The following is an 18,500-nucleotide window of genomic DNA, read 5'->3' on the forward strand; positions in this document are numbered from 1 at the left end:
AAAGTGCAACAACAAACTACTGTAACCAAACTGACGCACAAATTAAAAGCGCCTTTGTTTAAATATGAAACTATTGCCAATTAATTTGACAATGCTACGGATGCTTGCCATCAACATGGAAATTGGAAGTTGGTTTAACAATCGCACATACAGAGTTAAAATAAAACCATGCCATTAATTACCGCAGGTATGGCCTACATCATTAATTGCGTAAACAATTCACAAACGGCCAAGCACTTGGTCCCTGCTTGGGCAAACCTCTTGAGAAAAAAGTGTAGTCAAACTTCTGTTTACATTAACCCGTGACCATTACATGTACACGTAAATGGAATGATATGTCTGAGGAGATCGTAATCGTTTACTGCTATAGTCACAATAGAGTAATTTTGATTTATTTTTACCTGGCATATGAGTATAAAAAGTTACCGTCGAAATATGAGATAAACCGGAGCACCCCTCAATTTGTCGCATACTTAGCTGGTCATTCTGAGAGTCCTGTACGATATCCTAGCACTTAATGGTAACTCAACAATTAGGCTATTACTATTAAGTCGTGTTCATTAACTCTCCGAATAGAAACTTACATTTGGTTAATTACTCATTGCATTGGTTAAGCGACCAAAGTTAAAATGAATAATAATATCCCAGCAAACACAAAAACGTTTTAAAAACTTTTTAAATAAGTTAAATTTTGGCTTTTGGTTTAGGCAAAAACGTTTTAATAACATTAAAATGTCGGGTTACATAAAGGTCATGATAACGTTTTAAAACGTTTTGTATGAAAACACACTACAACAATATTTTTAAATGTTTTCAAAAAATGTTATTGTAAACTATTTTTGCAAACATTTTTGCCAAATATTGTGTCAATACTTAAATAACATTATGCTAAAATATTTGAACCCAGCAAACACAGAAATGTTCTTGAAATGTTTTTTTCAAAACCTTTTAATAACATTTAAATGTCGGATTATATAAAGGTCATGAAAACGTTTTTAAAACGTTATTGAAAATATTTTGGGCAAACTTTTTCGCAAAATATTTTTTCAACCCCAAAATAACATTCTGTTTGGAATGTTTTGTATCAAGTTTTCAAGAATGTTTTTGGAATGTTATTAAAACGTTTTTATACCCTTTATATAACCCGACATTTAAACGTTTTCTGTAAAACATTTTTGTTTGCTGAGCAGTAGATTATCAATTTTTTTTTAAGGTTATGAAAACGTTTTATACTGTTAATATACCCTTTATATAACCCGACATTTAAACGTTTTCTGACAACCTTTTATAACCTTTTGCGAATGATGTCGAAAACGTTTTGTGTTTGCTGGGATATGATTGGTAGGATGCAGTCGGGACTGACGATGCTGTGTTATAACTTCACAATCGGTCGCGTAGCATTCATCATCAGGTAGTCAAAGAATACAATCAATAAAAGGGGAACTAAAACATCTCTTAATACCCATAGAAACTTGGAATGAATCGGAGATACCATTCGCCATAAAAGCACTTTCAGAATTGTTGTACTGTACAATACACCTGTGGACTGTGAAATGTAAAGGACGTGATGTTTATCGGTTCCTGTCGACACCTATCATACATTACAATAATTACCTCGCAGGAAAAGAAGAGGCAACATTTCGTTCTGAAGCAACATCAAATCAATAAGTTATAAGGGGTCTCAAATGATTTTCAGTTGATTTGAATTAAGCTTTTGAAGAAAAACTTATCTTTAGATCGAAACTGCTTGAGGAATACCTTAGAGGACACAGTCACAACGTAAAGCTTCGGACTTTTCTCTTTCTTAGTCTGCGTACATAAAGTAGCTATCTGTATAAACAGCGTCCTCAGAATTATTCAAACCAAATTCACATTTGGAGGGCTGGCCTCTAAATATCTCTAATATGAATTTCAGTGCAAAGCAAGCAGATATATAGAAGTTCACCAAAGTGCAATTTATACTTTAATATCAAACTAACCAAAATGACGCACAAATGACAAACACCTGTATTTATAATGGAACTATTGCCAACAATTTTGATGATGCTACAGATGCTATTGGATTGATCCATCAAATTTCAGAAACATGCAACCATAAAAGAAAATAATGTTGAGGATCCCAACTAAGTCATAAGCAATATGATAATCATTTTACTTGGATTAACACTCGCACAGTACTTGCCAGAACAATTCACAAACGGTCACTGTTTGGGCACTGAAACCTCTTGAGAGAAAAGTGCAGTCGAACTCCTGTGTATATTAACCTGTGATCAGTATACACGCAAATCATGAAATGGCATCGATATGTCTGAGGAGACAATGGACACAATGGGGAGGTTGCGATATCTTACGCAATCGTTTATTTTTGCAGTCTCTGTAGAGTGGTCTTGATTTGATTTGCTTTACCTGGCATACGCGTTGATTAGTGTCGAATTATGAGAGAAATTAGACCCTCCCTCGGGTCCATGGAGAACGACTGGTAATGTAGATTACATAGCATTAAAAAGGAGCGGTCACTAAATTTTAGCGTTCAATATAGGAGGTGTGATTAGTGTAGTGGCATCTATTTGTGTAGAAAGAGGAATTGGTTTTGGGCGCTGGTAATTGGTTTTGGGCGCTGTGTATTTAGAATCGGGGGGCGGAAGGACTATGGCATATTTTGATAGGCTATTATGTAATTATGTATCGTTCCATTATCCAGGCCGGACCAAACCGAGACTGTGGGGACAGTCTAGAGAGCAATTGGAGCACCCTTAATTTGCCTCATACTCAGGTGGTCATTCTGAGAGTCTTCTACGATATCCTAGCACTATTGGTAACCATTATGCTATTACCAGACTTGACATTTAATATGGAATATTTTTCGCAAAATTCCAAGACTGGTTTGGACGGAGTCTGCATAGACCACACTGGCTAAATATTAATTGGGGTGTTTTGGGGGATGGTGTAAAATAATTATTTGATAGAAAACGTGCTTTCCATATGTTTACATTATGGTGCTCATAATGTAGCGAATTTGCCTAATATGGCGGATTTAGGGAGGCTGCATTTGAGCTTTGTGGGGGACACAATTTCAGACTTTATGCAACATGGTTCTGTTATTGTCAAATTTATAGGGGTTTGAGGTGATATTTCTTAAACTTCGTCAGCAACTGGCATTCATCACAGCTGAAATACACTTACAATGTACCAAATTTTTGAACAGGGGAGGAGCATAAAATGGGGCTCTTAGAAGCTGTACGTACTCAGAAAGTTTGAATGGCCCCCTTGGGTCAAATGTCATAAACATACGGTACTAAAAACAACTGTATGGATTCCTGGTTGACCAATGAACTCACGCTGTTTCTTTTTGTACAGTAAGTTTATAACATTTGGCCCCAGGGGACCATTCAAACTTTCTGAGTGCATATAACTTTTGAGAGCTGTATTTCTTAAAGCTCCTCCCACTTTCAAAACTGGTAGATCACAGGTGCATTTCAGTTCCGACGAACACTTATTGGTATTCAGGTTCAGTAAAATCGCCTCAAACCTCAATGAATTTGATAATATCAGAATAATGTTGCTCAAATTCAGAAATTTTACCCCCACAAAAAACAAATTCAGTCTCCTTAAATCCGCCATTTTAGGCTAATTCACTACATTATGAGCGCCATAATGTAAACTAATGGAAAGCACATTTTCTGTCATACAATTATTTTACACCATCTCCCGACACACCCCAATTAATATTTAGCCCGTGCCGGTTATGCAGACCTCTACCAGACCAGTCTTGGAAAATTGCAAAAAATTATTCCATATTAAATGTCAAGTCTGTACTATTAAGTCGTATCCATTAGGTCTTAGAATAGAAACATACATTTAGTTAATTTAGTCATTGCATCTCTTTTCGTGTTTTTACCATACCAAATGCTTTACTAGACACGTACATACAAGAAACGTGTGTTTGTCAATGTCTAAAGTTGCCCAAATACAAGTCATTTTCATATTCATAATCTTTATACTTTGATATTTTCATGATATTCCGTAAAACTGAATGGCCAGAAGGTCGAATAGCTATGCCATATTAATTTCATTGAAAACAAAATCGTATTTCACTTCTTAAATATTATATTCATTTTCGTAAAAAGATTGAAGATATTTATAAGTTTATAAACAAATTAAAACTTGCAAACGGCAACAATTCCTTTAAACTAAAACGAAATCAACAGCTTACCTGGAATGACTCCAATAATTACACACCATACAGGTTGTGTGCTAAAAATAAAATAAAAATTGAATACAATAAGTAAATCAACCATGAAGTTTACTTAATTGTGTTTGGCCTTGAGTTTCGTCTAAGTTATACATAGGGCTATTCGTGGTTACTTCACAGTTTAATGATAATTTCGGCAAAACTCTGCATTAATTAAATTGGTTAATTTTGAAAATTTCGTGATTTTTCATTCATTTAATTGCATTTCCAAGCTTTTTCCAGTAACATTAGTAACTGGAATTCCGACCGTTTTCAGAAAACAAACTTGGGAATCCATACATTGCTTTTATTGAAAAGTTACTTCACTATTATAGTGAAGTAACTATATTATAGGGGGTGTGCATATATTTTCTGGATTAGCCCATTATATGAAGCTGTATGTTACTAAGGCAGAAGCGATTACATATCACCGTCTCTTAATTAGATGAATTCATTCTGTTTCCTGTTCAAGTCACCTTTTCATTTCTAGATTTATCAATTAGTTTGAAAGGTATACAGTATATTCATGTAAAGAACTACTATTTATTACATACCGTATAACATATGCGTAACGTGGGCTATTGGATCTGTTAAAACACCTCAAACACGCTGCTGCATTATACACTCCAAATAAAAAAAGAGTAAAAAGTACTCATTGTTGAGTAAAGACTTTTTATCGTATCTCACCCATCATATTACCCATACACCAAATCTTAAAACGCATGTCAAATCTTAAAACGCATGTCACATAATAAGGTCACACAACACCTAGTATCAAAATGCTTTTATTTTGAGGAACTCTCTTGCCGGTACTGCCGGGAATTAAACTTGGACATCATGAACCATGCTAACGAGTATCTTACCACTCTGTAATGCTCTTCGATTTACACAAAGGGATTATTCGTCTCCCGTGAAAAAGGTGATTTTCGTATTTTTCTTGTCAAACTATCCAAAAGTATTCAATTAGCAATAAAAAAAGTTCGCAAAACAGAAAGATAACATTCCACAAATTACTTCTTCGAAGAGACCTTTCATGAAATTCACGCCTGTGTTCAATGGTATGTAAGCAAAGTAGATTATATTCACTTTCTTCTTTACGAAGGAAACTTGAAGGACATTAGTGAATAGGAAAAATATTTAGATTATTGTTTGTTGTTGTTGTTGTTCTTTAAATGGCTACGAAATCTGACGCAATTATTATGCTCTCTATTAATACCAAGCAACACACTTTCGAATTAGACTTACGACTTGTATCGTGGATACCTTAAAAATGCACGTATTTAAATTAAATTCCTTTATGAATGAAAAAAAAAGACACAAACACAGATGAAATAGAATTTCCAAATACTTTGAAACCAAAATGAAAGTCGACACTTTTTAATTTCGTAATTCCATACAAGCTCTATGATATGCACTCTAAATGGAGAGTGCACGCAAAAGTAATGGCCTGACCTTTTTCAAAATGGCCTTTGCAGCTAGGCATAATACATTGTAACATACACCAAATAAGGTTGAAAACAAAGAGTTATTATGTGCCTGTACAAATATGTACATGTATGTTTCATGCACTTGCACCTGTACGATTAGTGTCTTTGAAAAGAGCGGTATTGTATTCAATCTGTGATCGCACACATACACATACATGGCAGGTGATGAGTGCAGCCTACTTATAGTGCAAGGCAATACATTCAAAATTGTTTTCACCTATCGCTGTAATTAATCCTGTTACATCACTACTTCTACGGCGAATAGGATGCGTTCTGGTACTCACTGAAAACATCTGAAAAGATAAAGATAATACATTCTATACCACCTCATATCATATCAACATTTAAAGCCATATTATAACATTTGCTGAGGAGAACGCCCCAAAAAATTTTAAATTCTGGTTTTACACGATTGTAATGTACTTTAGTCAATAAAGATACTCTGCAAAAATCAAGACTTTAGGTACTGTAGTTTTGTCAAAATCCAAGATTTTGAATAAAACGATGGAACCGGCGGTTTATTATTACGATGGAAATATTAGTCGAACACGTATGCACAGTACGTACACGGCGTACGGGATACACATACACACACACCCCGAGGATTGTACCGCGGGAGTAACCTGCATTGGCGCTAGTAGAAAATTCCAATTTTCTATGCTTTACCTCACTTGTTCGGCTCAAATTTAAAAGTGGACATCTGACAGTAAAAGCTAACATTTTATGGAAAATAAATACTAATCTATTTTTACAGAAATGTTATAATATGGCTTTAAATACCGAGATTTAATGTGAAATGTATAGACTAGTAATTATAAGAATTATAATACTTAACAGAGCATGATTAACTTGTTTTTCATAATTGAAAAGTATGGTACCTGCCAACAATGTTAAAGTTCACAATCCACATATGATGTTTCTAATTATTTCACATCAGTAATGAATGCTGATTTCTTGAAATGCACTTTGTTCTGTCCATATTGAGGAATGTCGAGCAGTACTTTAAGTTGATTATTAGCATTTATATTTTTGACATGATGCCAAGATGATCGCGTAATGTTGTGAAATCTCTACATTATTATTTCCATGAATATTTGTGTACAGAAGTAGAAAGGAGTGTCGGGAAGAACTTTCATTTTCAATTACTAGTATCAGGGCTGCTGCCTGTATAACTGAAAAAGTCACTTTCATCAAAAATATTGCGAACAATATACATGCGCACTGCTTCAATAGTGTAACAGGCTAAGCCCATTATACCGTAAAATTCCGTCTACAAGCATATATGTGACCGTCCACGGCGAATGAGCCGTAAATTCCTCCCCGGTCAATTTTGTTTTATTTCGTGTTTAAAAATAAACATCATAAACTTAAAAATGGTATATCATTTGACTTCAAACGATATCCAGAAGCGGGGTTATGGTTTGTTAAACTTTGCTCCTTCAACAAAATTATAGCTTTTACGTTTTTACATGTGTCTCTTTTTCCACATTGCTGGCAATATATATCAAACAGTCATAATTGGCGGTCATTTCAAATCATCCCCAAGTCAACGAGGTTTAAGAAAGTTCTCTCATTGTTAATTGTTGGTTATGCATACCTGTACAAAATACAATGCCTGGTAACCCACCACTTGAACAGGATTTAGCAAAAGCAAACAAAGACCAGAGCTATTAAAAGTTCTATAGCCGGCCATCTAAGGTAGAAGCTTATTATCCACTTCAAAAATAGGATTATTGATTAGTTTTTGACTATCAAAATAAGACGGATGTCGGGCCAACTTAAGTTATCGATGAATACGACTTTCGTACACATTTTACACCGTAACACAGAATACAATTTAGGGAATTTACGGCTCGTTTGTGCTGCCGGGTCACATATATGTCTCTAAACGAGGTTTTTTGACACAAGAGACAAGAGGCAGACACTCTCAACAAAAACGTTATTTGGAGTTTGAACAACTATACTACTGATAAAGGTGGCTGTACACACATGTATATTTGTAAGACCAATCTATTGCAATGTTTTTGAGAAGGGTATTGGCCTTTCATATATCTTTCGTTTAAAAAAACCCTCGTTTAGAGGCATATATGCTTCTAGACGGAATTCTACGGTATTGATTGAAAGTAACTTCCAGATCTACGAGTGTAATTGTAACCTAATGTAATGGAAGGAAGTACATTTACTTTCTTTTTAAAGGAGAATACTATTTTTCATCAAATCTGTTGCTAATTTACTGTACGTTTGAACTGATATTTTTCCCTATTTACAAAATATTGCGGAACCATTCTGAATGAAACAAGGTTTCAAAATTGGAGACTCAATCAGCAAGGGCATTCAACTTATTTAAATGAAGCGCCTAAAGTCAGGTGGGTGATAAAGAAGTGTACATCGACAGCTAAAGCCTGTTTTATCAACTTGAGACATGCACACACACACACACACACATTTGGGAGACTATTCCAAAGGCGAGATGCAACAACAAAGGAATTTTTTCCATTAGTATCTTTATTCTAACCTATTATTGTGATGATGATTATGCGAAATGTATATAGAATCCGATAATAATATTGATGGGTGAATATCAACATTAACAATAGGCAACTAGGGATGAGGTGGGGATGAGGCTGACATCTACCTAGGTTAAGCATTCATTCACTGGTAAAGACAATGGTCTACGTGCAAGAATGTTTTGAAAGGAGTTTCTGAGAAAGAAAAACTTTAATATGGAAAATGAAAGATAATTTTGCCTATAAATATCAGACCTTTGGCAAAATTGGTTCATTATGTTGAGCATCGCGTCTACTTTACAAGTGCAGTCCAGATACTCCGTGATTTTGAATCGAATTTGAAAGTTTGGAATCAGACGTTTACCAAATCTCCTGTGCGTACTTTTCACTTACTTCTTGTTGGACTCAAAGGTTAGATTCTTTTTACTTATAAACATTGGACTTTTATTGTCAGTTAGGGTACAACTAAGTTTGTTTGAAAAAATGAAAAAAAAATGTATAACCTTAACATAACTCGAGAAACATGTGCGCGCATTTAAAAAATATTATGAAAACGTTTTTGACTTTGGCTGGGTATTGAATCTGTTGCTTTATTTTATTCATTAAGAGGCTCAATAAATATATATAACTCAAACTACTGTTATTTTCGTCAATTTTAAAATTTGAATTTGTTGTTTTCCCAAATAGCGCGAAACTTCAGAAACCAGTTAAGTATGTTTCATTCAGATTTCAGATTCAGATTTAATTTATTTCAATTCCTGGCCCGTAGTGCAAATTACATGACATATAGTACATTTACATTTAATTAAATCAAAAGACATAAAAAAACACATAAAATGTATATAAAGTCACAATCAAATTACTTAAATTCCTATGCATGGAAATTGAAACCAATCCATGTCATTTTCATTCCATTATTGTGTCAATGGGATATTTCTATCTTCTAAATTTGTGCTGAGACTTGTATACTGGTATATGTAAATGTTATATTATTCTGGCACGTGCCACTGAAACACAACAATGGAATTTTACACCAACGCAAAATATCTAAGGGACGCACCATTAGATATTATCGGGGGGGCTAGGGAGTTTTGGTCAGGCAGAATTTTTTTTTTTTTTGCCGCCGAAGTTGGAGAAATTTTTTTTTTTCGCTGCCTTTGGAGGCAAAAATTTTTTTTTCGCCGCCTTTGGCGGCGAAGTTGTCTTTTTTCGATTTTTATGTATACCTTTATACAGAGCTGGGTAGGGAAATTTTTCTTTTTTGCTCATCAGTGAGGCAAAATTTTTTTTTTTTTACTCATCAGTGAGGCAAATTTTTTTTTACTCATCATTGATGCAAAACTTTTTTTTTTAAAAAACTCCCTATCCCCCCCGATAATATCTAATGGTGCGTCCCTAAAACCTAACAAACCGTAAAATATGAACTTAAGCCGAACTTTCTCGAATATAAAGAAAGTAGGTCCATCGCAGGGAAAATCTGCCATGTTTTACTTCCAACATGTGGCAATCTGTCACTTTTAACCACTGTGTGGTAAAAAAATAATGTAAGTGTTGACAGTTCAACAAAAAGCATACCTCTACATGAATTCTGCCTGATCCTGCCAACATTATACAGACTTCAACAATAAAAATTATACAATTGCAATTTCGCTTTAAAAAAATAACAGAAATCATGGCAACAATGTTATACGTAGTAGATTCAGTAACATCGTAGCTAACAGAAAAACTTGACTTGGTTTCTTTACTAGATCAGGTTCAAACGCTATGCCCGAATCTACTTTATCGCCCGAGTTAGGCCACTTTTTGCCATGTTCGCACACATCAAGTTTGTACTGCATAAAATTAACTTTTATGCCTATCATGAAAGATTTCAGAATAAATAAATTACAATAAAACTTCAAATGCCCCATTGTTTAAAATTACCCATGTTAATAGCACCGACCAAATGGTTCATTATTCAACTCAATTCAGTCACTTTTGCTATAAGGGGTATAGAAGTGGTTTGGAGTGAATACATAGTTATAAAGAAAGGGGTATTTTTAAAAGAGGGAAGCGAATTTGATAAAATAGGGGGGAAAGTTGGTAGTATACTATATTACCATTTTTTACCCCTGTCTCCTATCAATATTATGTGTACACAATATACAAAGGTACAGGGGTAAAAAGTATAATACACGTATATAGAGAGAGCTATACTATACTATCAGTATAATGTTAATCGCTGTCGCTTCCTCACGCTTGCTTGTCTGCTGCAACGATTCACCTTGCTTTCATGCCCTGCAGAGCTCTTCTAATTCGAACTCCATTAGTTGCAAGTCTTTACTATGAAAGTCTCGAGTCTCAATCCTGCCTGGATTGCGGCCTTGATAGTAAAGACTTGCAAACTAATAGAGTCCCACCCGCCACCATATTGGACTAATTTTAGAGAAAACAAATCTTATCCCTGTGTAAGGCAGGGCATATTGAACGTCGAGATTAGGGGGTTTGAAGTTCTTATAAAAAAAAACTACATGGACCAAAAACTTGGTATTTTGGTTTGATCATTTCCTTTCGACTTCCCTGGTGGCGCGCTCCCATTGTGACGTCATAGTGACGTATGATGAATGTTTATACTTGTTCTGGACAGAGGGGACCCATTACTATTCATTGTTACCAAGTATAATCATTAGTATTAAAACGTTCATTAAAGAAAATGTATTGTTACAAAAAATAGTTCAGTCAGACGATGGTTAAGGTTGGGGATGCTATTTGTGCGTACGTTACCTCATGCTCGCCGATTAAGTTACGGGTATATTTGGATAAATTTAAATAAGCCATGGCAGAACTTGGCGTTGTGTGGTAAAAATTAAATATTTTTGAAATGTTATTGAATTGTGCTCTAAAACACTTATTTACTGTTTTAGATTGGTGTATTCCACTCGCCGTCCTGGCTGGTATAGAATGGAGCAATTCATCTTTCACCTCGTGATTATACTTCTAATATCACTCATAGGCAGATTATGTATGAAATGATATGATATGATATGATGTGATATCATATATATCATATCATATCATATCATATCATATTCAAAACAAAATATATAACATCCCAGCAAACACAAAAACGTTTTAAAAACGTTTTTAATAAGTTATATTTTGGCTTTTGGTTTACATAAAAACGTTTTAATAACATTAAAATGTCGGGTTATATAAAGGTCATGAAAACGTTTTAAAACGTTTTGTATGAAAACACACTACAACAATATTTTTAAAATGTTTCAAAAATGTTATTGTAAACTATTTTTGCAAACATTTTTTGCCAAATATTTTGTCAACACTTAAATAACATTATGTTAAAATATTTGCACCCAGCAAACACAGAAATGTTCTTAAAATGTTTTTTCAAAACGTTTTAATAACATTTAAATGTCAGGTTATATAAAGGTCATGAAAACGTTTTTAAAACGTTATTGCAAATATTTTGGGCAAACATTTTTCGCAAAATGTTTTTCAACCGAAAATAACATTCTGTTTAGAATGTTTTGTATCAAGTTTTCAAAAATGTTTTTGGAATGTTATTAAAACGTTTTTATACCCTTTATATAACCCGACATTTAAACGTTTTCTGACAACCTTTTATAACCTTTTGCGAATGATGTCGAAAACGTTTTGTGTTTGCTGGGATCCATTTTGTTGTGTTTAATTTATACTGCAGTAATTATCATGTGCGACGACGAAGTTCAAGCTATTGTAATAGACAATGGTTCCAGTATGGTAAAATCCGGGTTTGCAGGAGACAAGAATCCGAAGGCCGTATTTCCTTCTGTCGTCAGTGGAAAACCCCGACACCGGGTAAGATTATTTTTTAATAATATAGTTATTTAGCAGTTCCTATAACTAGTAAATATAAGTCATAAGACTACCTATGAGCCTGATATCAATAATAAGAAAAGTGTATGCTTACCATATTTACTCTTTAATGGATAGGGCCTACAATATAAGCGTCACCGTAGTATTTCACGTGGGTCTTATTCGCAATAATAATTATCTTCTACTTCTTTTGTCTTCCTTGATACAGAAATCAAATGAATGGCAAGATAATTTTGTATACGTTGGGAATGCGGCTCAGAACAGTAGAGTCCATGTCACTCTAAAGTACCCAATTGAACACGGTATTGTCACCAACTGGGACGACATGGAAACAATCTGGCATCACACATTCTATAACGAGCTCCGGGTGGCTCCAGAAGAGCATCCTGTATTGCTGACAGAGATTCCACAGAATCCTAAATATAATAGAGAAAAAATGACAAGAGTAAGGAATATTAAACAATATTTAAAATTAATATTACAATCCAGATAGCTCCAATCATAATAACTAATATTATATCAATTATACATCAAAATTTGCCCCTGCATGATTTTTTAAAAGAATAAAAACTAGGCGATGATAAGAAGAGAATTCCATCTACTTCCAAAGACAAACTCGCTACTATCAAAACAACCCCATCCCCAGTAACCTATATCAGTGTACTTCGGTTATATTTATAAATGCGCTTTTATAAATTCGCACGTGACCACCTCCGCGCTGCTATAACAGCTTGAGGAGTACGTCTCAAAGTGACCTTCTATATACATAGCGGATGTTCTTTCTATCCATTTGAATGCAAAGGCGGGACAACATGCAGCAAAATTGTCTGTTTTGTTCAACTTTGTGCTTATATTGTAAACGTTTCTGTCGTTGAATATTTTTGTCCATCGTCAAATACTTTCAAAATGTTGTTTTTGATTCTGAATTCCTCCATGTGTAATAATTTAGCTATTCTATACTTAAATTTGATGATATTTATCTAAAGAGTTCCTATCCTTTTCTGTATAGTGGTCAATGCATGAGAATTAAGTCACGCTTGCTGGTCTTGGTATGTCTTGCCCATGAGTCCCGTGCGTATTTATAAAAGCGCATTTATAAATATAACCGAAGTACACTGTATGTTACCCATGGGGAGGGGAGATATACTCGCCTCTGTCGCGGCTTCGGCGCTATGTTGCGTCATCGGCGCTCCACTCGCGGCCTCACCGCTTGTCCCACTCGATCAAAACTCGGGGCTTCGCCGCTTACCCCCTCGATCGTGAGTAGTCTTTGACAAAGACTACATCACCAAAGGTGTCATGAATTGCTGGCACGACTATTTAGACAAAATATCTGAAAACTGAGTTCCCAAGAGATTTATTTGTTCCATATTCAATATCCCATCTTCAAGGTAGTGCAGGTCCAGCCAGCCAGCCATTTACAATACGTATATGGACAAGATATCTGCTGAAACCCTCAAAGCTAATGGTATTGCAACGAGGCAAATGTAGTTAAAATCATTAATAATGAGGCAAATGTTGTTAAAATCTTTTTTAATAATATATATTACTTAAATTCGGAATGTCCAGTTTGTACAATACAATAATATTTGTAAATATCAAACCGAGGACAAAGTTTGCCCGATTGGGCTTATAATACATGGTGAAAATAAGGGGAACATGAAAAAAATAATATCTGATTTTAATGGGACCCGATTTGTCAGAATTGTATACTATATACATCTTTATTGATTCATCAAAGTGTTAAGTTTGTTGAAGGAAGTACATTTGTTAAGATTATTAAACCTAGTCTATAGACCTTTTCAAACCGACATTTAATGATTCATTCCGATTAAACCCGAAGCATAAAATATTTTTTCAAAACATTCAAGTTTGCCTGATCGGGCTTATAATTATAATACTTGGAGAAAATAATCTTCGATATGAGGGTAACATGAAAAGAATAAAATTTATTGTCATCCGAGGTCAAAACTGATTTAGGGGTCAAACTTTAACGTTGGTGCTGATTTGACTTAAAAATAATCCTCAATATGAGGGTAGCATGTCAAAGCTTCACAGAGGATCATCCGCGATGAAATGTCATCTATGGTTCAAATCTTTAAAAACAAATACAATAATATTACAGTATAAAATAGTCTGAAATTGTTTGTTTTTTTCGCGCAATTTTCCTTATATACCAACAAAAAATATATTTCCTAAATTGTAATGCCTCTGCCGCCACTGGTGGTAATGTACCACCTGTTGAGTTATGTCACAGCAGATTGCTCAGGAATACGTGGAATTCGGGTACGAAATTTGTGGGCCTGACATTCACAGGGTACATAGATTATGTGATGAAAAGGAAATTGATGTTGCTTAGGCCACAGATATTGTGTCTAGTACTTCCAGTTATTTTGTTGAGTATACTAATGACACCATTTCCCAGATTAGCGTCAATTGCATAGATGCTTTTACATGACGGTCATTTCATAGTAACAAAACTTTGTAAATTTAATTAAAAGTCGAAGTAGGTATACTTGCAACATCTTGTGTCCTTTGCCTATGTAATAATTCATGGACAAACATGGTTGTGTGGTTCTTTTAAGTGCAACTTTTCTTTCAATAATTTCAGACCATGTTCGAAACATTTAACTGCCCAGCTGTTTACGTCGCAAATGAAGCCGTGCTGTCACTTTACGCAGGTGGTCGTTCAACAGGTATTGTTGTTAGCTCAGGTGATGGGGCTACTTCTGCTGTTCCGGTCTACGAAGGATATTCTTTACCTCACGCAGCAACTAAAATTGAACTTGCTGGTCGTGACTTAACTGAATATCTCGAAAGAATTCTTACGGAACAAGGACGCTATTTTAGAACAGCAGGTTAGTATGGTGAATTTAATGGGACCCGAGTTGTCATGTATATTATATATTATGCATTTTTATTGATAGGTCAAAGGGTTTGTAGGATGAAGTAGGCTACATTTACCTAACATTTCTTAAATACTACAAAAGGTGTAGTTTACGTGATTTTTAAATTTAATGTGGGGGCAAATTTGATTTTCGAGGTTTCGGTCGATTAAAGGCCCTTGTGACGCCAATTTGTAAATGTTTGTACCTGTTTTTGGTTTTTGGAAAGTTTTTGGAAAGAGTAGACCTATATCTATTGAAACTACAAATAGCAGGGGTTGATTGAAGTAAAGTGCTTATAATGCCTGGAGAAGTAATTAAAATGGTCTTTGGCTTCTGCAATTGAATTGTGTTATATTTCAATATCCTTTTTCTTCAAACGTTTATTTATAACTTTACATTTTTCAGGTGAAAAAATACAGCTACGTGAAATGAAGGAGGAGTTCTGCTTTGTCTCTCTCGATTTTGAAAAAGAGCGCCAGGCGAATAATGAGAGATTTCGCTGCCCGGAAGCCTTGTTTCAGCCATCTTTGGTTGGAACTAAATACACCACCGGTATTCATGAAATCACTTACGAAAGTATCAACAAATGCGATGTTGATCTTCACAATGACTTATATGCGAACATTATTATGTCTGGAGGGTCAACTATGTTCCCTGGAATGGCCGATCGAATGCAGAAAGAAATAACTTCATTAGCGCCAACCTCAATAAGCAGCATCAAAGTAATTGCACCACCAGAGCGTAAATATTCAGCGTGGATCGGAGGGTCTGCAATGGCTTCACTCTCCACTTTCCCGCAAATGTGGATCAGTAAGCAAGAATATGATGAAAATGGTCCATACATTGTTCATAAGAAGTGCTTTTAACAATTTTAATCATTTTGGGGCGTATATAAATTGCATGGTGTGTTTTCAAATCAGCATCAAGCTTTCATTTTTGCATCTTGTTACTCACTGAAGACTAAAGGCACATGTTACAGTTATTTTATCCTCCACTAAAGATTGGAATTCTAGCAAATGAGGGTTTGATATCAATTTTAACCGCAAATAATGTTGCAAATCTAATATTTATATTGAAGAAATAGTATCTGAAGCTTGTACAGATGAAGCTTAAGTCCATAATTTGTTAAATTAATTTGTTGGTAAATGTAACCAAATAAATGGATTAAATGAACAATTCCTCTGGGTTAATGGATCAAATAACTTCATAAAAAAGCTACATAGATTAAGGAACGTTTGCCTATATCACTCTGAACGCTGGTCAAAAATTCGTTTGTTATGCATAGTCGCGCTTAAGGTCGATCGATACATGTTAAAATCAGCACAATTCAGAGATACACCTTTTTGCTATAAAATTAATTTTCTCGGTCAAATATAAAGCAACATTTTTTTCCTTCAGTAATGTCAGTTAAAAACATAGTACTTGGATATACATTTTTAATCCTGGTGCTAAAATTAGGCATGAAATTGTGTCTTTTAGTGTAAGATCTTCGTCCACGAGGTTTTTTCGGAATTCTTTTTTTAGCGTTTCAAACTAATATAGTTCGCTAAAGAAAGATATTTCCCACCTCTGTAAGGCACATCGTGCGGGTCTGTCTATTATAGTTTTGTCAGAATTTCTGTTTTGATTTTACCGTTTTTCACATCATGCTCCTAACATGTCAAACTCAGTACTTTATCTCGAAAGCAAGCAGCAGAAATAGTCGATAATTCCATTGTTGTAATCCAGGTCCCTTTTGCATTGAAAGCAAGGATTACTCGACCAGCGATTTTGTAGCCCAAATCTCCCATTTGGGTGCTCTGGAAAATTCGGTGAATTTTGGATATCTGCTCCCGTGATAGAATGCAATGGCAAAATATATGGTTTCTATGATTATGTCAACCATTTGTCTGTTTGTTTGTTTGTTTGTTTGTTTGTTTGTTTGTTTGTTTGTTTGTTTGTTTGTTTACCTAGGTCGGTCTTTAGTAAGAGACGTCGCACGAGGTCCATGGAAAAATCCACGATCCAGACCTAAAGCAAGATTAGCGTGTTATTATTTGGGATTTTTTTGTAATTTTCCAGGTGAATTTTGTATGACCACCCCCACCCCCACATCGCAGGTTGGCATTTTCCTTACACCATTCAGATTTGGTACTTGTGTTCGTTTGTTTTTTTAATTTGACATGTAGGCCCATTTGTCATCATTTAGCGCCATATAAATATTTAATAATTATGTATCGGTATGAAATATATACGCCTATTGGGGTGCGGGTGGTGTGCAGGGGTGTGTGGGGTGGTAGTGGGGTGTGTATGCAGGGAAACTTTGGGGTGGTACTCAACACATTTTAACCATGTCTTTCAATGCAAGGCTCATTGTTGTCACAAATGTTTTTTCTTTTAGGTTATTTAACAAGCACATGTTTAAGGGTTTTTTATAAACTTCCATGTTTAAAAACCTTGTATTGTTTTGACTGCTTCATCATGACTTTCGGTGGGTTTTCAAAAGCAGTTTCAAACAGACAAAAACAAATGGCACCTCACCCACAAAAACACGAAAATGACAAACAAATATAATAACAATCAATTTACAGAGATGGGTTTTAAGCTGGCGTTTAAATAACAAAAGTCTGAGGATACGAAGGTTATTTGGAAGTGAGTTCAAAACAGTTTGCTTGATAAAACATAGTTCTACAGTGTAATGTTTTGTTTAAAATATTGCCCAATTGGGTGTAAGATTGTTGGGTTTTTTCCCAACCGTTGGGCAAAGTTTTCAGGAGAGGCAAATTTGAACACATTGGTCCGATGATTAGGCCTACGGTGATGATGAAATGAATAGTTATCATTCACGTGATGAACATGGTCAATGTCATTATCAGGCTTGGGGATTTCTTTGCCATGTTCTGGCAACACTGTAGCCATGGTAGTTTTGCCACAATCTTTCTTATACGGCATTCTTATAGAGGCCCTGCATTATTTTATCGATTGGCTCCAAACAAAGGATTTGAACCGGTGTCCTTCACCGTAGTTATGGCGGAGTGCAGTAGTCCGAGTGCAGCAAGGCCTTGCATGTGACGTATCATCCCGTAAATATGGCGGACTGCTCAAATGCATTCAACAAAAGCATGATTGCAATCTACCGTGACAGTTATTATTATTATTCATGGTTTATTCAAACACACTCGCAGCTAAAAGCTGAATTGCTGCTCACATATAAAAATATACAATATACAACATGCAATAAATATGATATTAAAGAACAAAATTATAACACACATTAGACCGAATGGGCCAAACTCCGCCCCCCCGACCATATGAGGAGCTGGAATAGAGCACATAGTCTTATAAAAGAGAGGACAAAAGACCCCAGGAAAGGTTTGCAAAGAGGGGCCTAGTCCCCGGACAAAAAACATAACCAATGAGCTGTTAATACAATCTAAAGCATAAATAAACACAAGAGCAATATTGCACATAAGTTAAAATTACATTGTTCAAATGACATATACCATAGCATATAATTATTAAGCATTATTTAACAGGTTGACCATGTAAGGAATTG

The 18,500-nt window shown here is 35.0% G+C and overlaps 1 protein-coding gene across 1 annotated transcript; it reads left to right on the forward strand.

Moving 5' to 3' along the window:
* Nucleotides 1–8,520: 8,520 nt before the first annotated feature.
* LOC140136557 (actin, cytoplasmic-like) lies at nucleotides 8,521–16,073 on the forward strand. Its single transcript, XM_072158256.1, has 5 exons — nucleotides 8,521–8,636; nucleotides 11,923–12,059; nucleotides 12,286–12,522; nucleotides 14,689–14,935; nucleotides 15,371–16,073. Exons 2-5 carry the CDS (start codon nucleotides 11,931–11,933, stop codon nucleotides 15,829–15,831), a joined length of 1,074 nt encoding a protein of 357 aa, XP_072014357.1. The 5' UTR covers nucleotides 8,521–8,636; nucleotides 11,923–11,930; the 3' UTR covers nucleotides 15,832–16,073.
* Nucleotides 16,074–18,500: the final 2,427 nt, after the last annotated feature.

This window comes from Amphiura filiformis, chromosome 16 (assembly GCF_039555335.1).
Source record: "Amphiura filiformis chromosome 16, Afil_fr2py, whole genome shotgun sequence".
Taxonomy (NCBI): domain Eukaryota; kingdom Metazoa; phylum Echinodermata; class Ophiuroidea; order Amphilepidida; family Amphiuridae; genus Amphiura; species Amphiura filiformis.